At 33.5% G+C, this 26503-nt stretch overlaps 1 protein-coding gene across 4 annotated transcripts in view; it reads right to left on the bottom strand.

The window, feature by feature from the left end:
- The window catches only part of Pgm1 (phosphoglucose mutase 1), a 119190-nt gene that overhangs the window by 76783 nt on the left and 15904 nt on the right, over nucleotides 1-26503 (bottom strand). For all 4 annotated transcript variants that reach the window (XM_085823667.1, XM_085823668.1, XM_085823669.1 and 1 more), the window contains 2 exons: nucleotides 13051-13241; nucleotides 5842-5996 (listed from right to left, as the gene is read on the bottom strand). In XM_085823667.1, coding sequence (XP_085679793.1) covers nucleotides 5842-5996; nucleotides 13051-13241 — 346 coding nt within the window. The remainder of the gene's footprint in view (nucleotides 1-5841; nucleotides 5997-13050; nucleotides 13242-26503) is intronic.

Raw genomic sequence — 26503 nt, 5'->3', positions numbered from 1 at the left:
GATGATCTATAATCCGGAAAAATCGATAATCCGGAATCGCCGAAGTCCCGACAAGTCCGGATTAACGACTTTTGACTGTAGTAATTAAAATACTTAACTTGTATGCAGGCTGAATCGGAATTAAGAATTAAAACAAGTTTTTATTATTATTACTATTATTGTGTGCGTGTAAATAACTCTATTGTAAGAGTTCTATTTTTAATATATAAAAAGAAGAAAAGGTTTCAAATATCGAAGCCAAAGATAGATAACATTTTAACAGCCATTTTAGATAACATTGAAAATATACGCATTTCTGCTGAAATCCGAAAAGAATTAATAAAAAAAGCACTTCGAAAAGAATATGATAAGTCTACTTAAATGCATAATGACATGTTATTAAGAAATCTGCAGAACTTTACATTAATTAAACATGAAATGGATAATTTGGCTCCTTTTATACACTTTTTTTTTTTTTTTTTTGTTGCTTGAGATTTGAGTGGTGAGTTTAAAACGTACACACACACACATATCACCATAATATTATGTCAGTGCTTCACAAATAGATATTAAAAACTGGTATTTAAATTTATTTGATAGTAATCATTTTTTTTAATAAAATAACAAAACAGAAAAAAAAAAAAAAAAAAAAAAAAAAAAACCATGAATTACATTTCTTACTTTGTCTGTACATATCAAATGAATATTATTTGCACAAGGATAAAGCAGGAAATGTCACTATAAGGTTATGTAAGGGGAAAAAAAAAACCTCATGTGGACACCACAACTTCTTTGCATGGCATATTAAATTATGCACATTTTTTTCCTGCATTTCATTTAAACTTATTTCCCTGAAATTCAACAGAGATACTTCTCATTTAATCAATTCAGTTCTCAGTTCGTGGCAAGGAGAAAATACATAAAAACTCAAAACATCTTCATTAAAAATTGCAAAACACAGAAAAACGTAAAACACTAAATAGAGTTAAAAAACCATTACAAAGCTCTTGACCCCACTCAGCAAAAAGACACTGAGACTGGTGCAGAAACTGACTTAATTCACTATGCTGCTAAGTTCCAAATGTAAATAAATGGCAGGTTGTTATAAACTTAGTGGAACTTAAACAACTTTTAAATTGTTGATAATTCTACAACTATTGCATGCAGATTAACTAAAGACATAAAAACATTAAGTGAAACATTAGAATAATAAAATTCAAATACTTTTAAAGTAAAAAATGCAAAATTTACCAGCATATAATAAAAAAAAAAAAAAAAAAAAAACTTAGCTCACCGAGCTAAGTAACAGAGTGGGTGTGTGTATATATATATATTATTGGTGCGGTCAACTGCAACCAAAAAGGGAGGTGCACATCTACACGTTATAGCAATCCCATGTATAAAATTTCAGTGTTCTAAGGCTATTGTTTTTGAGTTATGTGAAATACATACATACACATGTACGTACAGATGTCGCGAAAAAAACTCGTCTGAATCCATTTTGGAAAAAAGAGCCCTTCATTCTGTCAGTATGTATAGATGTAATGCAAAAACATCGTTCAAATGGAATTATGAAAACATCGTTCAAATGGAATTGTGCAAAAACATCATTCAAATTGAATTATCAAAATGGATACCTTCTTTCAAATACGTTATCCAAAATTTTTTTCGATTACAATGTTTCCTTTACTTTGTAAAAGGAAGTAAAAATATCTGTATTTCTATATATAAAAGTCATTTCGAATGAAACTGTTTGTAACAGAGGGTTGAACACAGGAGTGGCTTATCTGGACAAGTTTTAAACTATTCAAAGTTTTACTAAGTTACTATTCAAAGCTTTATAACAAACACAAAATAGAAAATTAAGTTCATGCTTATCATCTTTTTTGAAAAACATTTACCTAACCCTCTGGCTGCTCAACCGGCGAATTTCATGGGCAACTCAAATGTACCAAAATCTGCTCATCCTGCAATTTCCACTGCATGTGTTTTTCTTACTTCATTGAGGAGCGCATCCCAATTTTGCCCGTTTAACTACTGAAATAAATTATATACAATATTAGGAGTTTAGTTTACGTTTTGGCCAACAGATATCGTCAGTTGTCCACTAAATTGCGGCATTTGAAGGCATGTGGTATTTCCTCTCAAACTTCACTTTTTGCCGCCTTTTTTCTTACAGAAATGGCTGCTAGAAAATGTTCAGCGATTATCTTGATTATTTAATTAAATTATTGAATTATTAATTATACTTATTGATTAGATCAATAATTAGATTGATTATTAATTAGATTTATTGAATCTGGTGCAAAGACTGTGAAGTTGGACTTTGCCTTGAATCCTGTTTTGAACTCTATCATACTAAACTGCATTTCTAAGGTATTCTTCCCTCAGAGCTTTGTATTTTCTTAAATTTTACACATTTAAATTTTTTATATTATGCAATAAATATAAATTAACTGTAATTTGACTGAAATTTATTTAAAAGAAGATTATTCTTTTGGTGATAACATCTGAAATTGATTTTTCTGGCAACTTAGTTTCTCATGATAAATATCTATATAAAAAATATTTTTTAGAAAAGGAAAGTGAATTTTTCAATTGTCCAATATATATGCAATTTTCAGTCCACAAATCGAGCAGTCAGAGAGTTAAAAACAATATCATGCCATCCATAACATTAAAAACTAATATTATTCAGTATCGTACACTTGTTGTTAGAAGTTTATAAAAACTATTGATAAAGAATAAGTACTTACTATATATACATGTACACACAACTAAATTACAATCAACACTTTTCACTAAAAAAGATATAAATCAAATGCCATATTATTCAGTTATACATACACTGGTGTGCAAAAATTAAGGACGAAGTCAAAAAATTAGCATATCAGCTGAACGAAGAGGCAGAGCGGACAGAAAGACCAATCAGGAGATTAAGTAAGGTGATGTACAGTAGCACATGCGCAGATATGCAGGTAGACGTAATGGGGGAGTGTCTGAGTAGTATAAAGCATGTTGTCGATGTAAGATCAGTATTTCTGGCAAAGAGATTGCACCCCGTATAGCAGTTAAAATCACACCGAGTTGCTGCCTCAGTGAGAAATGGTGAATAATCAATCTGTTAGACGACATCTGGATGCTTTTACCCGAGGTCGAATCATTGGGAAGTTGGAGGAAGGCCGCAGTGTGACAAGTGTGGCTGCACAGTTCGGAATTGCTGACAGCATCGTTTCACGACTTTGGAGACAATTTCAAACTATAGGAACAGCTATCCGGGGGTTCAGTAGTTGTCGTCCACGAGGAACCACACCCGCAGATGACCGGTATATTGCCTTACAGGCCAGAAGAAACAGGCGGCAGACAGCAGGAGAAATCGCTAGACACATGACACAGGCGACTGGACGACCGATATCGCGTTTTACCGTGGCCAGAAGACTGCATGGTGGTGGTCTGTTTGCACGACGCCCTGTACGGTGTGTACCTCTAACGCCTGCCCATCGGAGAAGGCGTTCTCTGTGGTGCCGGGAACACCGGAATTGGAGAGACAATGAATGGGGACGAGTACTCTTTACAGATGAGAGCAGATTCAGTCTGAGTAGCGATTCTCATCGCGTACTCATCTGGAGAGAGCGGGGAAGCTGCAATCATCCCTCGAACATCATTGAAAGGGACAGGTATGGAGGTGGCGGTGTTCTCGTTTGGGGAGGCATCATGCTTGGTAGTCGTACAGACCTTCACATCTTCGACGCAGGTTCAGTCAAAGGGACCCGTTATTGTAATGAGATTTTTCTTCCATATGTGCGTCTTTTTAGAGGCGCTATGGGTCCGCAGTCCCTTTTCATGGACGACAATGCACCATGTCATCGCACAGTAGCTGCCAAACAGCTCTTAGAGAGTGAGGATATTGAACGTATGGATTGGCCGGCACGATCTCCGGATCTCAATCCCATCGAGCATGTATGGGATTTTCTAGGCAGACGCTTGGCAGCTCGTACCTTACCACCAGTAACGATTCCGGAGCTTCGATTGGTGCTGCAATCGAATGGGCAGCAATGCCTCAACAAATCATTGACACCCTCATTCTCAGCATGGGCAGATGCTGTGAAACCTGCCTAGCAGTCAGGGGAGATCATATCCCCTATTAAAGACCGGATGTTTCTTGCTGGACACCCATCACATGGATGTTTCGGCCTTCAGTCGCATTGCGCTCCATGCTACTTTTTCAATAAAGCTTTTTTTTATTCCTCTGATTTCTCTTTTAGTAAGTGTTGCTTACATTACTCATGTCCTTACGTATTGGGGATCTTAAGGTATTAAATATGTTGATTTGGAAAGCTTTTGTACAAAGTTATATTGAAAAAACCATCTCGTCCTTAATTTTTGCACACCAGTGTACTTTACTACACTGAATAACACTGACACATAGGAACATTTCATAATATGTTGCGAGTGCAGCTGGAACAGTAAACTCCAATCTTCCAAAGTTCATAGTAAAATTCAAAGTTTATTAACTGGTGGTATATGGCATTTTGCTTTTAAAAGCACAAGAAAACTGAATGGCAAATAGTACTTTGTCTCTATACATGGAGCAGCATATGCTGCTTTGTCCGTGAATGCGTTAATTACTGTTTAGGGAAATTTAGAATGCGTTAATTACTGCATTAATTACTGTTAATTACTGTAAAGGGAACTGAATTATTATAAATGAACATCTTGTTTTCAACATACTCAAAAAAAAAAAAAAAAAAAAAAAAAAAAAAAAAAACCTACAAGGCATTTGGATGACCTAAAATAAAATCAAGTACTTCCAGCTGGGCAGCAGCAACCTGAGTAACACCTCGACGTAGCTGACCCCTGCAGTGGTAAATTCTGTGAAGAAGAGACACACTGAGGCTGATAATGGGGCAGGAAATATTTACTTTCTGAGAATAATATTCATGTTTTCAAAACAGTCTATTCATCATAATGCATATAATCCATCATACAGCATTATTATTGTGAGGTGCTTCTTGAATAAATATGGCTTGAAATATGTCTCTGAACGATAATTATTAATGATGTTTTTGTATTTTGTAGAACATAATAAATAAGCTTTTTCTTTCATTGATGCTGTCATCTTAAATATTAGCTCTTCTGGAGAATATCTTGGATAGGGCAAGTTTTTCAGGAGTCCAAATGAAACTTGGAAAGTTAACATTTTCTGTTACATCTACATTTGCAAAATAATTTAATTACAGAAATTAACAGGTACATTTTCTCTTTGCATCATACACCCTGTTCACAGAAGTAGTGAACAACAGTGGTTATTTCTAAGACATTGGCACCTATCATTTTAGTTCCAACTATTCTACTTGCTATGAAATAAAATTCGTTTTTTTTTTTTTTTTTTTTTTTTTTTTTTTTTTTTTGGATACTGAAGAGTGTTTACTGGTTTATATACAAAGAACAATTGTTCACTTATGCCAAAACACTCAGCCATTATTCAAAAACAGTGATGCCTTGCTTCTGAATCCTTTCTAAGAAAAACTGGTCCAGACTTATATTTTTCAAATCAAAATACACTAATATGCTAGATATTTATTCAAGAAACAAACATACTAAACATGCTACCAAGATGAAAGCAAAGAAAATCAAGAATTTCCTGTTCAGATATTTTTGTTTATTGAAAGCATGAGAAACAGTCATTAATTTCAAACATTCAACAGTTTTAAAAACACTGAAATCCCAATAAAAATCAGTTTCTGAATGTAAGCAGCTTTCATAAGCATACATTTGCTCTTAAGTATTTAATAAACTAAGTATAACTGATGAGACAGATTAACATAATTTTTTTTAATATTTTTAAATAAAATATTTTACCTGTCTACAGCACCAGCTGTCGGCATACTTCGTGCATATCCTTTTACCCCAGTTTTCTTAAAATAAGGAATGCTTTCCAGATTATTTGCTAAGGCAGCTAAAGAGTCTGATGGAGTTACAAAAAAGGCCTTTTTTCCTAGTATCATATTCCGATCCTGTTAAAACAGGGCATTTTCAGAATCATACATAACTCAACTGCTGAATTCATGAAATAAAATTTGCCTTTAGAAATAATTTTTAAGTCTTTCTAACAGGTAATAAATCTTCAGACATTTAAATTAGTAGTCATTAAAATAATAACAAACAAGAATTTTAAGATCTTTATAAAACATTAAATTGCTTATAAGAAACAAAACCTCTGTTATCTACAGCCGAATTTTGCTATAATGAGTTTCAAGGAACCGGAAGTTTATTTCGCTACAACTGGTGATCACTGTGTCTTATCTGATAAGGAAAATGGATGTTACAAAAACATGTAAAATTTGAATGATGAAACTCTCTCTTATCTCCCTCTCCAAGAAAGCAATGAAGATTCAAAAGCAATACTGTGGTTAAGACAAAGCTAACCCAAGGAATTCTGCCATTCTGTTTAACAGCATACTTTATAACTTCCTTGCCAATTAACTACATAAATTAACTGTACAATTTAAGGCTATTGCCATTACTGAAAACTTGCTGTCTATGAAAATAGGCATATACAATAGAACTTTGATATTTTGAAATTTTTGATAAATTAAAAAAAAATGTTTCCCGAAGACAAAATGTATAAGAAATCAATGTTTGCCGAAAACAACACAAAATATTTAACTTAAAATTTCAATAAATCATTTTTGTTTTTTCCCCAAACAGAATTCTAATTAAATAATTAATTTGTTCAAGAATATATGCAGAATAATTAAAAAATTTTGCTATATTACGGATCAAGAAAGATCCTAAAAAAATTCTGATTTTCATATCATCATCAAGAATATGACAATTAAAAAGTCATATAACTTACATATGCTAATGGTTATTTTTTATTACTCTTTTTCATGCAAAGATAGGTTTGCATATATATATATAATATATTTTGTAGATAGCTTGAGATTAGGAAACAGCTGCATAGATACATAAGATGCTAAGATGCTACACGCAAATGTGTGTGTGGGGGGGGGGAACCATTAATTTATTGCTGGACATTCTTGACATAAATTTCTCAATCACACATCATTTTGGGTGCAATAATTGAGAAGATGGTCCCATAATTTCATATAACATATCACATTTTGAGACAATGCAAAATAAGCAGAGTGATGAACAGCACGTTTGCACAACAAAAGGGAAGCAGGAAAGTGTGGATTTAGGAAAACAATATTTATAGAGTTGGTTCTTTGTCAAATTTTTTTTTTTTTTTTAATGTGATTGGATAAAAAAATGTTTGCAATGCTATTCTTACACAATGGCATGATGTGGATTAATTTGAGATGACATATGAGGGTTGGAACTTTAATAGTGGCAACTATTTATTTACAAGGAATACAAAAGTTATTCATGTCACCATGTTTTACAGTCCTTCAATATAGTCGCCAGCATTGTGTTCAACCCGTTTCCAACGATGTGGAAGTCGCAGAATACCTGTAGCAGCGCCTGTTTTGTTGATAGTTTGAATGGACCGGTCTACTGCTGCAAGAATCTCAGGAACAGTTTGGAAGCGAGTGCCACAAAGTGGTTCCTTCATCTTAGGAATTAAGTCATAGTCACAAGGGCTTAGATCTGGAGAGTATGGTGGATGGTAAAGCACTTCCCAGCCCCATCGCTTGAACAAATCACTCACAGCTTGCGCTGCATGCGGCCGAGTAAAGTCATGCAAAATGAGAGGAACGTTCTGCAGAAAGTGTCACCGTTTTTTTCTCAAAGCTGGTCAGAGATTGTGCTCCAAAAATGAGCAGTAATACTGCGCAGTGACGGTCTGCTGTGGGGGAACGGTATGCGTTAGGATGACACCATCACAGTTGTATACGAGAATCACGATAACTTTCACATTGCTGGGGTTCTGACGAAATTTCGAATGTCGTGGTGACCCGTGATGACGCCATTCGTTTGATTGGCGTTTCAGTTCTGGCTGGTACAATCGGGCCCAAGTCTCATCCAGCGTAATGATACGGTGTAAGAAAGTATCTCCTTCGCGCTCATAGGTGAGTTGGGGCAGCATCGTATCGTAGCCATTTCTGCACTTCCGTCAACTGATGTGGAACCCATCGTGAAGCAATTTTTCTCATGGACAGGCGTTCCTTCATAATGTGCAGCACAGTTGTATGCGCTAATCCTGTTTGTCCAGCCAGCTGACGAATCGTTTGGCGGCGATCACTGTCCATTAGTGCGGCAACAGCTTGCATGTCTGCATCGCTGACACTCGGACGACCTGGCTGCAGCACGTCTGCCCCGTTTTGGCATCTTTCATTGAATGCTTTCACCCATCTTGCTAGGGTTCTGTAAGGCAATGCAGATTCCCCGCAAGAATCTTGAAGCCCTTGATGACACTGTCGTGCTGTAGGACCTCTGGCACATTCAATTTTTATCCAACATCGTTGTTCTTGTTTTGAAAACATCCTGACAACACTTACTTTAGACCGCGAGCTAATACAAGGATCCGTTCTTCGCGTGACTCCCCATGCGCGTGACGTAGGGAGGACGAGTCTTTTTGCTGAGAGGTATGTAGTATGTAGTTCACATGTGGTATACGCGATATTCTTTGGTTTTGTTGCGTAGCGTTTTTTCAGCTGTGTTGCCACTATTAAAGTTCCAACCCTCATACTTTAAATTCATATATTAACAGTTTGTAGGACAGGAAGGAAACACAGACAAATTAAAATAAGGAACTAAAAGGACTACCACTAAATTAGTAGTTTTTTAATACTCCTCTTCAAAAGAAAAAGGGCTTGGCAAATGAAAAGCCTTTTTAGAAAAAAGCATTCTTTAGCAAATCAAGATAAATATTGTACAAAATAAACAGTACAGGCCTTGTTTAATGAGACAGAAAACAATTTTCCTCAAGGGCACAGCCTTCAGATTTCACTATGCCTCATCATTCTGTTATTTTTGAACACGAGATTCATTTAGTTTGTATGTCATAACTTTAACATACAAAATGATACATAAAAATGTAATATAGAAATATTACAAAAATATTACATAATATCTCAACTAAATGTACAATATAATTTTTAAGAGTTTATAAGTTTGTTTTCTCTTAAAATAGAAATATTTAATGTTCATCAAATTCTCTCCAAATATCACAAAACTGTTCTAAACTTTTCAAGAAATAATTCTTTAACCTTCCAGCACACGCATATGCGCAAAATTTATGACAAATTCAGTTTTTAATGCACATTTTTCGCATATCGAAGCTGAGACATCTGAAGGTCATTTTTTTTCTTTTTTAGTGGGCTTTTGTGCTGCATGGCAGCGTTTTCGTAAAGTTTACGACATGCGCATGTTGTGGGTGGAAATTCGGAAAACATTTTTTTTCTCAAATATTTTGTACTTTTGTGTTATTAATTGCTATCTATTATTTTAATTTGAATACATTTTGCTCTGTAAATTTTATATCGGTTTTCATGGGAAAAAAATTCGTGCAACCAGCTGATTTGGCTTGCATTTTTCAAGAATTATCTGATGAAGAAAAGGAAGACAAGGAAACCTTTGGATGGGAGAACAATAGCGATTTCCATTCCTTAATTTCTTTTATTTATATTTTTTAGAAATAAATAAAAATATTAAAGTTAGTTAAAAGTGTAACACGAAGAAGTTTTTTTCGTTTTGTAATTTCCTTGCAGAAGTAAGTACTGCTAAACTTACTTTTTTCCTACCAAGGTGTTTTACTTTTTTATTTGTCTATACTTGCCTTTGATGAATATTAAAGTTAGCTTCGATTTTAAAGTATAATTATTAAATAATAAATTTAAAAATTTCTATAATGAATTACATCATTCCATTTCCATCTTACTAACATAAGAACTTGAAAATAATTTACTTATAATTGAATGTGATATCATTTGTATTTTGCAATAATAAGATTAATATTTTATTTCTTAACAAATTTATTATCAATATTCACTCATTTCTTTCGTTTTCTGTGCCCAAAACGGTAAAATAACGAATGTTGTAAAAAAAACGACATGCGCACGCTCATGTAAAATTGCCCAGTGCGCGTGCTGGAAGGTTAAGTTCACAATTCTTGAAAATGTTTGGTTGAATATCATTAACGTAATTTTTACAGTCTTGTTTTGCCAAAGTCTTCTGCAAAAATTGTCATATTCAAAATATAATCAAAATATTTCTTTCATGTATTCATGAAATTACGCTAGTTATTTACTCATTGCAGAAGAATCACTTTTCTTATTGTAAAGCAATGGAAATTAGACTTTAGAAACTTATAAACACAGAAAGGTAACAGAATACAGTATAATAATAAAATAAACTTTGATGAAAAAAATATGAAGATCCTCATGTAATAAACCAGCATAATTAATTGCTAATGGCTGTGGAATGCTTAAATACAACAAGATACAAAAATCTCCATTCCTTGTAGAAAGTCTGGCTTTTAGCATAGTATAAATATATTAAAGTTTCAATGGCCATAAATATTCTTCAGTATTACATGATTGCAATACAAAAATTCAAATTTCAATTAAGATTAATAACTTTTACACTCAAGTTAGGTCTTACAGATTTAGCGAATAGAAATTTTACATTACCCTACAATAATAATATAAAAAAAAATTTAATGTGTATACATATGTGTGGTAACATTTTGTGCTAAACTATGGCTAGAGCAATGATATAACTTATGAACTTAAAAATTTTCATTATCAGATAACATGAAAAGTTAGTCATATTTGTCATCTGCTAAATCTTTAGGCACATCATCGAATTCTGTTTTACCTTCATTACTGTTACACTGATCCATAAATAAATAATCATCATCCGTTCCATCTAGATTATTAGGGCACATTTTTTAAATGACCTCTGAATTATATTGGATTCAGTTTCATTCCATGCCTTTATTATACACTCACACACATTTTCTAGACTGGCATGACGCAATTGCCTCCTTTTGTAATTTTTTTTTTTTCTTTCTAACATCCATGCATTTCAATGTTCTTTTAAATTTTCTACATAGCCTTTATACACGCATCTAAAGGCTGAACTAATGGTGTTAATCTGCCTGGAAAAACAGCCACTCCTGTATTACACTCTTTCAACAATTTCTTCCTATTATCCATTGGATGGGATTTGAAGATGCAAATAACTAAAAGACTTTATGGATTCTTTAAGGCAACATGACACTTTTGCCAAACATTTCTTATCCACAATTTCACACTGTTTTCATCCATCCATTCTTTCTTGCACAAAAGAATGAAAATACTATTTTGGGAAATACCATTATTATGGCTTTTAATTTTTGTACCATCCGCTAAGAGGGGAAAAAGTATGGTGAGGTGATATATTTCAGGACCTTGTTTTATGTAAAACATTTTTGTGCCTTTCACATCAATCACACATATATCGTTCCCTTATCGCTTGTCAATTCAGTGTACGGTTGTTTGAATGCCTAGAAAAAATCTTCGAATGAATCACTTCAAAAAAAAATGAGAATCGAATATGTATCTTTCATGTTTCTTCATATGGAAAAGGGTACACATTACACAGGAAATATACCTAAAAATATAAAATATGCAGCTTGAAATTATAGGTGCGTGTTACATGCCAGAAAATATGGTACTTTATTTAAGTTACAATAATATTGAAATACTGTTCCTATGATGCATTAATTAAATTCTAATATTAAATAACACATATCAATAAAGCAATCAAAATTATTAGCAAGAAATGCATGCAGTAAAGAATCTTTCACAGAATAGTGCATTATATTTAACTACGTAGATATCACTGAAGCATAATTTCGGTATTTTTGGTAATAGTGTATATTTCAATGCCTTATTGTGGGGTGCAAAGCACCCATCATCTTTCTATTTAAAATACGTCGCAAATTATGACTGATTTTTTTTAATCAGAAAACTCACTGAAACACCATTTTTATTGCAAATTAATTTTAATTTTGAAGAGACGTTAACTTGAACAAAAAAAAAAAAAAAGATGTGATGACTTACAAAAACATCCATTTATCAAGTGAAGCCATTATTAGCTGAAAAAACAGTTTGATTGTGAGTTTTTCACTGTGAATATAAGTTATAAATTAGTTATTTATAATTAAATGCAACTGAAAAACCTATGATAAGCTTTTGTTGAAAAACCTGACCTTTTAAAAAAATCATTTTCTCAGTTGATTTTTTTATAATCCATTTATAAGATAAGGTCTACTGGAAAAGTCTGTCTGTTTGAGAAATGAAAGAAAATAATACAGTTTCAATATATTTAATAATATTTATTGTACAGTATAATTTCCAATGATACTTATGATCTCTTGCCAGCATGATGGTAATTTGAACATACATTGTACATTTTCAAAAGTTTAAATAACATTATCGAACAGAACTTTCTTGTAGACCCTATATTATGCTCAATATGGCTCAGAAAACTTTCATCTTTAATTTAAACAAACAAGATGAAGAGATAGGTTCTAACTTCTCACAAACAAGATTTATAAAAATATTAAAAATTTCATTTATTTATCATTCAACCACAGAACTAATACTGAAAGGAACAGTTGATAAAATAAATACAAAAAGTTGATTGCAGAAGACAGGGTAGATAGGTATTGTTTGTTGTAACTAAATTCCACACATTTTTAAGATAGTTGAAAATATTTGATACATAATCTGCTAATATATTATTACTTGAGGATTTAAAATTTAAAATTGTGCATGAGCAGAAAATTTAGCAAGTATACAACTGCTGCATAATCACTAATTAAAAATTAAAAAATTGAAAACTAAAAGAACATATACTTTATCATTATGATATAATGATACACCAAAATTACATTTAAAGAGTAAATTTGAAATTACATCAATATCAAGTTAAAATGGGATAGAAATATTTTCTTTTGTATTTCGATACATGCTATAATTTCTACTTTAAGTTCTCCCCCAATTTTTATTGAAAAGGTATTGCAGAATTTATTATTCTAATTAATAAACTGCACATAAAATTAATTTGGGCATAATCTATGAAATTCTGAAAAAAATTAAGAAAGGGCATACTAACTCCATCACCATCAAAAGCAGCTCCTAAGTCAAATTCTCCTTTTTTCATTTCTTCAACTAAACCTGCCGCATAAGTAAGATTAGGATCAGGATGGCCACCACCAAAATCCTCTAATGGTACACAGTTAATGACACTTTTAGGCTGAGCTCCCAGTTCTTCAACAAAAATTCGCCTAGCATATACTCCAGTTACTAAAAATGAAAAGAAATCTTTTTATATATTTTTATACTTTGAAATATATGAGGGCCATAAGATGAAGTGTGCTAAATGAATTTAAAAAATATTATTATAAAGAAATACAAAACATCTACTCTTTCAGCATTTACACATTTTCCTATCAACTATTTCTTCAACAAATAAAAATTGTTGGTAAGATAGTTGAAAATATTTGATACATAATCTGCTAATATATTATTACTTGAGGATTTAAAATTGAAAATTGTGCATGAGCAGAAAATTTAGCAAGTACACAACTGCTGCATAATCACTAATTAAAATTTAAAAAGTTGCAAACTAAAAGAACATATACTTCATCATTATGGCATCAATAATAGAGTAGTGTGACATCACTCAATTTTTCTCTTTCATTTTGAAAAAAAAAATAAATAAATAAAAAAATGATTAAAAATCAAAACTTGCCTTACAGGACATCAAGCAGTGGAGTATTTCCAAAATTATGGAACTAGTTATACTATTGCACAGATTCAAAACATTAAAAGACTGAGGAGTTCATCAAAATGATGTCATAAAACAAACATCACAAATGTATGACAGTATTTAGATTTGTATATAATCGGAGTATATAGCATTAGGTGCACAAAAAAGGGGGGCATTTTGTTGCTGTTTTAAACACCATTAAGGACTTTTGCCAACAGAATAATTGGCACTAATTTTCATGAATTTGTTTGCCAAATATTCTTAAAGCTCGAGTGCATAGTGATTCAAGTATTTTATATGCTATACCAATTGATTATCTAAATAAAGAGTGATGTAGGATTACCTGACTACATAAAGAGTGATCTAGTTTTTCAAGCATTTACCCAGAAAGGTTCGTGTAAATTTAGCAGGATCTCTCCCAATTTTTAATGTAGAGAGAAATATGCAAGTACCCTACTTTCTTTTAAAAAAAAATTAGAATTGAAAATACATTTTATGCTTTCAGATTTAAAAATCTGAAAGCATAAAACCTCTGTTTGGTATTTTAGAATTATAATCTATAACTAGTGCTCTGACAAATGCAACAAAGACTGAATATGACAAAGATTCGAGAAAAAATATTTGATATATTTAAAATTTTCAGTAATTGTTTATAAAGTTTTACTGTAATAAATTTCAAGTGCATTTAGAAATGTTTATTTTTAACATATGATATATATAAGAAATGAAAATTGCATTTCATTTCACACATAACTTTGAAAAACATATGTGAAGATCTTTTTCAAAAATGAAAGGTGCAAAATTTTCAGTTTTATTTCAGCCTTCATAGGTGACAATTAGTAATTATTGCAGCACTTTAATCAATCAAAAAAAATCGGACGAAAAAAGCACAAAATAAATTTAATAGAGAAAACTCTCCCCTCCCCCCAATGGCAAGCACTTGCCTATAATGGCATAGGTCACTACTAAGGCCAGAAGTGGTGACTAAAAGAGACTTCTATTATGTTCTACTAAAATAGAAAATCTACTAAAATAGAGACTATTACAGAGAAAACTGATACATATTCTGAGAATTCTGAATATTCTGAGCCAATTACACGGGAAAACCTCTTATCATGAAAAACTAAAGACATTTTTAATTAATTGTGTAGCTATTTTGCTTTTGCAAAGAACTGTTTCATTAATTGTGCTTTATAGCATCTTACCTCATTAAATTCTTCAGATTCAAAATAAAATATTGTAAAATAAGTGGCTAAAATGAAACTTTATGACAGTGAAAATTAAAAATATTTTATTTCAATGTTATTTTTTAAATATAGTTTCAATATATTACCATTATTTCAATGAAATTTATCAGTGTTACAATGCCAAAATGCTGATAACTTACCAAATTTAGAACCATTTAATAAAAGTATTCACATCCCCAAAAGCAAAAAGTTGTTTAAGATATCTTCATTAGAAAAAATGAAATAATTTTGAAATACTTGTTTCACTTCTTTCACTATGAAACTCAAGTATCCCACCATTATAATTAGAAATAGAAACAAATTATAACCCATGAACCTATTTAAAAGATAACCATCTTTATCAATGACTCACCCAAAATATTCACACTCAAGATAGCAGTTATAAAAACAGACAGAAATTTTAGATAATTAAAATTAAGGACCTTCTGTTGATTTTGGTCACAATTAAGGACTTTTAAGGACCAAAAATCGATTCCAAAAAACCTGAGGACTTTTAAGGACTCTTAAGGACTGTACAAACTCTGTTTTACAGACATTCAGTTTGGTAACCTTAACCATGCATTTTAATTTATAATATATTGGTGGAAAGAAACTTGATCTTTTTTAAATGATAGCATTTGAACTACTTTCTAATAAATGGCAGTTTATATTTTGGACCAAGAGCATTAGCATACACACTAAACAATGGAGATTTGTTTTCTACAAGCCATGATAAGTATCAGATTTCATTTTGAATAATTTAGATGAAAATAGGTTATAAAATAACTCTGTCTCACTGCATTATAAATGTTTTCAGGTCACAGGTTTTTTTATTAAATATCCTAAATTATAAATTTTCCAACAGAACACTATTTCTAAGTTCAGTATTTTTGCTTCCTCCCCCAAAAGCTGCAGAAAAGTATTCATGAGCCAAAGCTAGTCATCACCAAAACTAGTCAAGCGGCAACCTATGATGCCATCAAAAAGTATTTAATGACAACCCACAGATGTCTGTTTTGGCTAGTTCATAATGCCAATGTTGGACAATGCTGAGTTTGTGCAATTCTCTGATTTTTTTTAAAGCAAAAACAGATTGCTGCATACATAAGGGAAACAACAGTGGGGGGGGGGAAGAGCATTTCTCAGAAAAGAAAAGTGTTTTATTACCGACATTTCTCACTTTTATTGACTGATCGCGCTTGTATGGATTTCTTAGGATGGTAAAAATATATTTCAGGGCACTGGGCACCCCTTGGCGAAAATTGGCGATTTTTTGGTGCCATTTCTGTTTACGTCCAGTGCCTTTCCCAGTAAAATGGCATCCAAAACATAATTAAAACAAAAATACATAATCTCAAAAACTGTATTTTAAATCAAACAAGGAAATAACATAATGGAAATGCATGTTATCTAATTGATACAGCACAAAAAGGAAATATTGGCTTATGTGTGAGACACAAAATTCCTTAACAACATCCAAAAACTATTTAAAATTATCTAAACCAATATTTGTGAACTGCCGTCGCGGTATTAATTCAGAAAAGTAAAAATTAAAAATATCCTCTGTACTGCTGGACTGTTAGTAGTACTTCTTTCGAAAATCCCTTTAAATTACACCCCACATACCTTTCATAGTGTTGATATCAGATACGGTTTTGAAATCCTTAAATCTCACTGTATAATTTACTGAGAGGTTAACGAAGCCATTTAAATCTTCATTTACACAACAGTCAATTAATGTTTTCTTTCTCAGCTCTTTCAAAGTGTACAGAAACTTCAAGTAAATTTTTATGGTGTAAAGCATAAATGAAACCATAAATTACCATAAATGAAACAACAACTTTAAGATAATTCAAGGGATACCCTAAAATATAGACTAACCCTTATATTTGAAAATACTTGTAGCCTTTCATGAATTAGCTTAGTGAAAAATTAGTACCGAATGAGTTCACAAATGTTTTTCAAAGCAGCGAATGAGTTTGTGACTTTTTTGAAAAGAATATGTAAAATCAGAGAGTACCCTAAATTCATATTCAGACTCTCTCTCTCTCTTTTTTTTTTTTTTTTTTTTTGTGTGTGTGTGTGTGTGTGTGCAGATTTTCCATGTGTGCATAAAGCAAAAGTTGTAAATTTAAAAGATGCATATTTGTCACCTTTTTTTTTATTATTTTGTTTTAGTTTTCAGTGTATGTGAATTTAGTCATGTCTTTTCTTAAAGGTATGACATATGAAAAGAAGAAGCATGAGTTATATTCAATATTCAAGTATTTTTTCCCCTTTCCATGATCATAAATTCGTTAATAGTAAATCTTAAGCTTCACAATGGTTTAACTTGTAGTGGAGGTAACAGAAATTCTTTTCAGCAAATGTTTGCTTTGAATTTGGAATTTGTTGAAGTAAATGAGCCATTTAATTGAAAATTATCTTCAACTGTCTCTGAAGTAAATGGTCCGTTTAATTGAAAATTATCTTCAATAGCCTAATTTTCATAGCAAGTATCATTCAAATTGGAAACAATTTCCATGCTAACTTCTTTATTCACTTTTAATTATTTACTTGTTTTTGCCAAATCAGGACTGTCATACATGTGTTTTAAAATCTCCATTTATCATTTAATCCATTAACCACCAAAACTACAAGGAATGATTTTTTTCTCATGAAAATAATAACAAATATTAAATTAAGGCTTTATAACATAAATTTACATTGAAAATAAAAGAATGCTCTTACCTGTGTAAAAAGCGAGTGTTGTGTTCGCGCAACGTCAGCGGAATAAGACTATGGATTGTACTTGTGTGATATTTCCTTTGAGTGGAGCGCAGGATTACTTTTTAGCTGTATAACGTTTTATAAATCTACAAATCACTTTACTTGCAATTAATTTAATATTAAAAATATAGATTATATTTCTTTTACAAATACAGATTATTTCAATTGAAAGATTCAAGCATGAGAAGCTTCATTACAATCATGATGTAAAGCTACATTGCATACTTTGCATCTATAAACAGTCTGGCTATGGCACTCTTTACAACGAAGTCTTTTGTTATCAACGAACTTTACGATAAAATGTCTACAATCTCTATGCAATGGTTTTTGAATGCTGAATTTACTAGGTCTTCCTGTTGCTGATCTATTTCTAGCTAATTCAATAGGAGTTTGCAAAAGGAATAATGCAATCTCGCGTCCGAAATCTAAAAGGGACTTTATATTTCCAGTAGTAAAAAGTGGTGATATTTAATAAGTTTAGATACAGTTTCACCTCATATAACTTATCAGTATTGTCAAATGCAAATTTTGCTTCATATTCCTGTACTGCAAACTTGATATCGATTCTCGTACAACAAGAACAGAAATGTCCTTATCAAAAGACCAATACATTTTTTCTTGAGATAAAGAATGATATCCCGTAAGCAATAATATTCCAATAAATCTTCTCATATAGGCTTCAGATGCAATAAATTCCGGGCAATTTTTTTGCTGAGCGTATTTATTTGTTTGTTCAATGGAGAAGAGAGTAAATGTCTAAACCAAAAAGAAAATCGAAAATCAGTGCACTAGTTTTATCTTGTATTTTGTCTTTTATAGTTTCTCTTCTATCTCTTTCTTTATGTTCTTCCTAAGACATAACTGACAGATCCTTTGTTATCCACTTCAAGTTTTCAGTCTTCTGCTTTTTAAACTTTTTAGTATGACTGCAACTGCTTTTAGAAGGCTGAAACTTACTTCTTATGTGAATTTCAACTTCCGCAGCAGTATCATTTGGTAAAATATTATCATCATTATTTAAAACATTGTCATTCCCTTCTTCTTCATCACTAGCTTCTGCACTTTCTGGGAGAACAACAACAACATCAGTTTCATTCTGGTCATTATTGACATTATCATCATCTGTTTCTTTATAAAAAAATCTTTGAAGGGCTTATTCTAATGTAAGATACCTCATTCTAGGCAATTTTAAAGCAGCCAGAACATCGAAATGAATGAGTGAAAAAGGAGACTGATTACCCGTTTCCTGCTGCCTTTGCGTCAGCGCAACACCTGTTTTCCCATCCTTCCCAACACAAATATAAACATCTGATGGATGTAATGTTCTGATAAACGGTGACCTTAACTAAAAATAGATCACTCATAAAGACTGTGATTCTTTCGTCAAGTATTTTCAGCAAAAATACTCGGTCGAAAATTTTGTTTAAATTTTGCCTTAAGTATGAGATTAATTAATATAAGCAAAATGATTGTTGAGGGCAAATATTTTTTTACAGAAATAATCTTCATAATATTCCCTACACAAAATCATCTGCTGGTATAAAATATCTTAGGTAGTTATATTTATATACACATTTATTTTGCCCGCTGCATCAACGCAACACCAACGGCTAGTGGGTTAACGATAAAACGTTTAGCTCATTCTATGCCAACCAGGGTTTGTACACATTTCTGCACACGAAAATTAAGGACTTTTAAGGACCATTAATGAAAAAATTAAGGACCTATGAGCAAATGACAACTGAATAAATTCAATTAAAAATATTATCTATGCCTGAATTTCACTTTTGTAATACCATTCTAAAAATAAAATAGATCCCTAAGTATGACACATTATTATTAAACATGAATTAACATTTAAAGTTTGAAATTAATTAAAGTTTGAGAATAAAATAAACTTAATGCAATTTACAAGTATTATTAAATATTTTACACTTATATTGGTTGGAGATATTTGAAAGATAAGTGACATTTATATTTTACTAACAGTTAGCTTTATGTTGATTTTTTTTTTTTTTTTTTTTTTTTTTTTTTTTTTTTTTTTTCATGTCTCATTTTGTCACATACTTGTTCAGTCTAGAGGTTTAGTAAACAGCAGGGCAGATTTTATGTCAAGCATCATAGGTTAAAATGAGAAGTAAGATCATAATCAGCATGATTCATAACAAAAGACTGAATGTTGTCACCGCTGTTGCTTGTCTCGAGAGAGAGACTTGCTGATTAGAACAAACCTGAAAGGCCTGTTGTAGGCACAGTTTGCAAGTTTTGAAAAGTGTTGTTGTTACAAAACATTTATGTCTTGTAACAACAACACTCAACAAAATATTTATGCGTCATTTTAATTTGAAGCCTTCCCAGACATTTTGGGAAACTTTATCGATTTCTTTCTCTTTAAGCATCTTTTCTAATAATCAGAAATTTGTCTCAATATGCAAACCAATGCTCTGACTAGTTTCTGCATGCTTTATCTGCTAACTTGTCAGCCTCTCCACAATATACCTATGAGGGTTTACTTGATTTCCTAAAAATTAAATAGTTCCAACCCCCCTCCCCCGACAGACAAGAAGAAAATTATTGCTATGTCTGAAAGTAACTATAATATTAGACAAAGGCTTAAATAAGCCTCTTATGTAAAAAGAACTTAGAACATAAAGGCATGTTCTGATGCTAACAAAACCAATTCCAGCTCATGGTGACGTTATTAAACAAGAACAGTAAAATTCAAACTTTTAGTGGTCAAAGATTATACAATTTAATTTTAATTTAAGCTGGCTCAGTAACTCTATCATATGAGGAAATAAAAACAGGAAATTCTAGTGAAGGCCGAAATCATGAACAACTGGGTAATTTACATAATAACTGTACATATCTTTGAAGAATAATTTTCTTCGTGTATTTTTTTCCCCCCAACAGGTTTCTTTTTCATATTAGAATTTTTGATTTAATTAAAGATTTTTTTAAAAAGTGCATTTGGAATGTATAGAAAAAGAAGCTAATTTTATTACTTTAGTAATATGAACATTCAGAAGAAATATGAAATAGGTAAGGGTCGATTACAAAGCTGGTGTGGCAGAATTTTTAGAATTCAGCGACACACCGAGCAACAAAATCTAGAACTGGCAAAACTTTTAGAATTTAGAGCAGACATTGGAAGCAGAATTTAGAAAGGCACTAGGCAGCAGAAAGGTTGCACAAAGATTGCATCAGGAGGGAAAATGCCTAGTGCCAGCTCTGTGTATGATGCATTAACACATATTAGATGAATCTTTTAAAAGCCTAAGTTTTCAATTTTTTTTATTAATAAAAAAATACCTTTCTATACGGCCTGCCCATGTGATAAGATTATAAGCGTTTTTGATCTTTTCCATGAGAAAATAAAAGAAAGATAAACATGTTACGAAAAAGATTCTAGTATCAGAAGTAAAATATTATGTTTTCATTTTTCTTCCAGACTTTCTCCAAAAAGTAAGAAATTCATCGCAAACTCTGTGTAAAATACATCCATTATGTGCTAGTAATATGGAGACATTTTGTCACATCTCTAGAATCTGCTAGAATTGTGGATCTATAAATCTTGCCTTTAAATTCTTTTAAGCTTTCGAAGCTCCAATGTCTAAAATTAAAAAGCAAAATTATCTCTACCAATTCTGTAATATCAAAAAGCCAGAAATATTTTGGAAAAAAAAAATGGAGAGAAAAAGTGTAAAAATAATTTTATAGAGAAAACTGATGCATATTCTGAATATTCTGATACGATTACACAGGGAAAAATCTTACTAAAAAAAAATTTTAACAAAGACATTTTTAATTTAACTATATAGCTAATTTTGCTTTTGCTAAGAAATGTTTTGTAAATTGTGCTTTATGCACACATTTTCTATACCTTGTTTATTTTTCAGACTCAAAATACTGTATTATAAGTTGCCAAAATAAAACTTTATAATATGACAGTGAAAAATACAAATGTTTTATTTTAATGTTATTTAAGTATAATTTCAATATATTACTATTATTTTAGTGAAATTTATCAACATTACAATGCTTTAAAAACAATTGTTGAAAAATTCCCAGATCTCGGAATTAAAAACTTTTTATAGAAACTGATCTTAAAATCACCAAAATGTTGATAAGTCGCCAAATTCAGAAGCGTTTAATAAAGCCAAAAAAGTTGTTTAAGAGCTCTTCAGAGAAAAAATGAATTCCGAAATGCTTATGTTTCACTTCTTGCTTAAAAACTCCAGTACCCCAACATTTGTCACACGTGCCCCCTGGGTGGTGCTAAATGGGTAACTGTCACAAAGTCCTGTGGCATACTGGGTTCAGTGGGATGAGGTTCGGTCTGATGATGAGTAATCTTATGACGACCCAACGGACCGCTCTTCCCTGGGAAAACCGGTGATTGTGGGGAGGATTTGAAATCCCGAGGACCTTTGATATGGAGAGGAGGGGTCTTGGAGGAAGCAGCCATGTAGAGGATACAGGAGAAAAGCTGAGTTTTGCGTCTCAGGCCGCCAGATAGTACAGGAGCCCGGGGCAGCCTAACCAGCATGTCCTGGCTGCTCTATCAGCTGGTGTATAATCTCGCCTGCCTTGTAGTTCCAGGTGGTGCCTGGGTGGGGTCCTGCATGGCAGAGCGGGGGGGCTCTTCCGAGGTCACTACTGGCTGCTGCATCTGGGGCTAGCCCCTCCAAACTGGCTCTTAGAAAATTGGAAGGAATTTTTCTCCCCCTTCCTTCAATCTTATACCAAAATGGATGCTTGCAATACAAAATTAGATAAAAACGCATCTTCTGAAATCCCCACTATAACCACTGTAATTCCTTCTGAGGGAGTGAATGTACCCTCGGGTGCGGACGCTCTTCTCTTTAGGACTACAGAAACCAGAACCGCTGGTGAAAGGGTGAATGTGCCTTCGGACACGGACGCCTTGAACCCAGTGGGGATGGATACTGACTCCTCTGTCAGAAGTACTGTGCCAGATGCGCAAGCGGATGACCAGTCACCAATGATGGAGGTTGTAAATAAAAGAAGAGAAAAAAGGCAACGCCAGAAAGAGGGAAAACGACTGGAGAGGGCCATGGAAGGGATCTCGATCTCTGGGGAGAAGGGAGCGAAAGAGAAAACAGATAAAGCTGGGACCTCTGGAGCAACCTCCAAACCGGTGAGGAAGAACCATCCAAGCAATGAAGAGTCTTGTAAGAGAGAACGCATTGCTGGTGACACCCCGGAAATGGCCCTCAAGAAACGACGGCTATATAGTCAAGCTGCAAGAAAGGCAATCACTCTGCGAATCGTCTGCAAGGATGATTCCAGAGACATAACATCGGTGGATTCAGATTTCATCACCTCTATAATTCATGACCGAATTATAGATGGCTCTATCACCACCTGCAGGGTCCACAAGACAGTCCTGCAGCCGAATGGCCTCAACATTGCATGTGAGGACCAGGAGACTGTGGACGTCTTGAAGACTTTAATTAATGATCTACCCGGCCCTGAAGAAAACCATCCAGGTTATCATGCCATGGCTCCCAGAGACAGACCCCCCATGAAGAGGTTTTTCGCTTGGTTTCCTGGAAACAGGTCACCAAAAGATAACATCAAGCTCCTTGATGCCTGTAACAAGGGCCTTGATGTTAAGAAGATCGCCATCAAGGCAGTTATCCCTGGAGACGGAGGTAATACCTTGGTGCTGGGAGTAGAACATGAACTTATGGATTATCTGGAGGCCCAGAATTTCAAACTTTTATGTGGTGCCCGTGGCTGTGTACAGTTGAAGGAACCAAGGCAACAGGAGAAATCAATTCCTTCGCCCAGGGATCCTCCAAAGAAACAGTTGACGGAAGAAAGGGAGACCGAAAAGGAGTCGGAACCAGAGCTTTCTTTGGAGGCTCTGGAGAAGACATCTGAATAGGTCTCCCTTGTCACTACTTCCTTTGAAGTAGTATGCTAAGGATGCGGCTTTTAACTAAGTCTCTCCTAAAATCCTTCAGGGTAAGTTCTTTTCTTTCATTTAACCTATTTTAATGGTTAAGGTTAGTCAGTTAAACCTGCAACATAGCAGAGCAGCTTCATACAATTTAGCTGCTCAATTAGGTAAGCAAGACACTTTTGTTGCCTTAATTCAAGAACCTTGGGTGTACAAGGGTAAAATCCTTGGTAGGCCCATGAACGTGCAATTCTTTTCGACAGAGGGACCTGATAAAAGACCTAGAACTAGCATTTACATTTCTAAAAATATAAAGGCTATGAAATTATCCCAATTTACATCAGAGGACTTAACTGCTATTGTAATTAAGGACATAAACAGTTCACTGAGAGGAAACATTTGTTTTTGCTCGGTTTACATGGCTTATGACCTTAACATTCCGCAAGAATTTATAGATCTTGTGAGCTTCTGTGAAATAAACAATATTCCTATGGTTATTGGTGGTGATGTTAACGTTCACCACCTGTCATGGGGCAGTTCTGATACTAATCCTAGAGGAGAAAAACTCATGGAATTTATAATGAATACCAACCTAACTTGGGTAAATAGGGGAAATCGCCCCACCTTTGTTAACAGAAGAGAAGAAGTCATTGACCTCACATTAACTTCTTCTGATATTTATAACCTTATTGAGAATTGGCATGTAAGTGACAATCCCTCACTTTCTGACCATCGCCTTATACAATTTTCTATTAGAGATGAAATTCCAGCTGAATATTTCAGAAACATTAAAAACACAAATTGGGACCTTTATAAGGATTTCCTGATTTCTAATGTCATTAACCTTCAGGATTTAGACAATAATTGTACAGTCGAGGAGCTTGATATTCAAGCAAACAACTTGACAAATATCATTATTGAATCTTATCATGCATCATGCCCTCTCAAACGAAGGAAGTACTCTCCTAGCAAGAGAGTTTGGTGGACCAAGGAGCTTGAAAGCCTCCGCCTAGAGGTTCGGAGAGCACACAGGAAAGCTGTCAGAAATAAATCTGAAGTTAACTGGTCTAACTTCAAAATTCTACAAAGGAAATTTAAAAGTGAAATGAGGAAAACTAAATACAACTCATGGAGATCGTTCTGCACAGATATTCTGTCCTACCATGAGACTGCCAGAGTACATAAGATTCTTAAAAGATCTCAGGAGTCTCAACTCTCATCGGTTATGCGACCTGATGGCAGTTATACTATAAACCCTTTGGATACACTTTCGACCATGTTGAATTTTCATCTAGGGGACAGAAGTGTCACCTCTGACCCCCAGGAAAATCCATAGGAACTACTTCATAATCCATTAGATCTGGATTTTGCTAAGACAATTGTGAATTTTGAAAAGGCTAAAGCAGCCCTTGATGTATTTCTTCCCTTTAAATCTCCAGGGAACGATGGCATTTACCCAATTCTGCTTCAGAAAGGCTGGGATATTTTTGGTCACATTCTCGTGGACATATTCAGGTCCAGTTTGATTTTAGGATATGTTCCTAAGGTTTGGAGAACTTCACGAGGTGTGTTTCTTCCTAAACCAGGAAAAGATACATATGAGAAACCAAACTCTTTTAGAATGATCACACTAACATCCTTCCAGCTTAAGCTGTTGGAGCGATTGATTTTCTGGCACCTCCAGTCAGATAATAATCTGAAACATACCTTTGGCTTAGACCAACACGGTTTTAGGCCTGGCTTCTCCACTGAGTCGGCCTTACACCAACTCGTGTGGAGAATAGAAAAGACAATTATAGACGGACACTTTGCCATTGGGATTCTACTGGATATTGTAGGAGCCTTTGATAACATCGGTTTCGAGAAAATACATAAGGCCCTTACTGGAAGTCATATTCACCCTATGATAACTAGATGGGTCATCTTCATGATTAAAAACAGGAATATCTGTGTTAGTCTCGCTGACTATGAAGTAAAGAGAGATATTACTAAAGGGTGTCCGCAGGGTGGTATTCTTTCTCCGTTCCTGTGGAACCTGGTTTTCGACTCACTCTTAGTACTTCTACGGGAGGAACCTGGCATGTCACAGGCTTATGCAGATGACCTTATTGTGTTATTACAGGGTTTCGATATCGGAACCCTACATAATCAAGCTCAGCAGATCTTAAATAAAGTTTCACACTGGGGTGATACAAATGGCCTTTCTTTCTCTGCTGAAAAATCTGAGGTCATAGTTTTCACGTGGAGAAGGAAATGGAAACTGGCAGATTTATATCTGGGTCACCAGATTATTAGGCGTAAGGAATGCGTTAAATACCTAGGATGTTACCTGGATAGTAAACTTAATGGATCACCCATATAAAAGAAAAGGCACAAACGGCCACAAATGTTCTAGTACTTTGTAGGCGAATCGTTGGTAAACAATGGGGCCTTAACCCAAAATCTACTCTATGGATTTATACTGCCATTGTCCAGCCAATGCTTTCTTACGGATGCGTGGTCTGGATTAATGTTATTAACAAAAGCACGTATTTAAACATTTTACAAAAGGTGCAAAGACTTGCTTGCCTAAGCATTAGTGAGGCTTTAAATAGTACCCCTACTGCTGCATTAGAATTTTTACTGAAAATTCCACCCTTGAAATTATTCTTGAGCGGAGAAGCAATTAAAGCCATGTATAGATTGAATAAAAATGGCACATGGTGCCAAAGGACAGGTTTTGGTCATAAAAGCCACCTGAAAAGCCACATTGACATATGTCTGGACTTGGGCAATGAGATCCCTATAATCTATATGCCGAAAGATGCAATTACTAAAACAATAGTTCCAGATAAACTATTCTCAACTCATATACCAAAAAGGAATGAGATAG

Source organism: Stegodyphus dumicola, chromosome 9 (genome assembly GCF_044657685.1).
Source record: "Stegodyphus dumicola isolate Sdum_Otavi_A_Nest chromosome 9, ASM4465768v1".
In the NCBI taxonomy this organism is placed as follows: domain Eukaryota; kingdom Metazoa; phylum Arthropoda; class Arachnida; order Araneae; family Eresidae; genus Stegodyphus; species Stegodyphus dumicola.
Note: the sequence above shows the minus strand (reverse complement) of the source record. Positions and strands in the feature narration are given on the sequence as shown.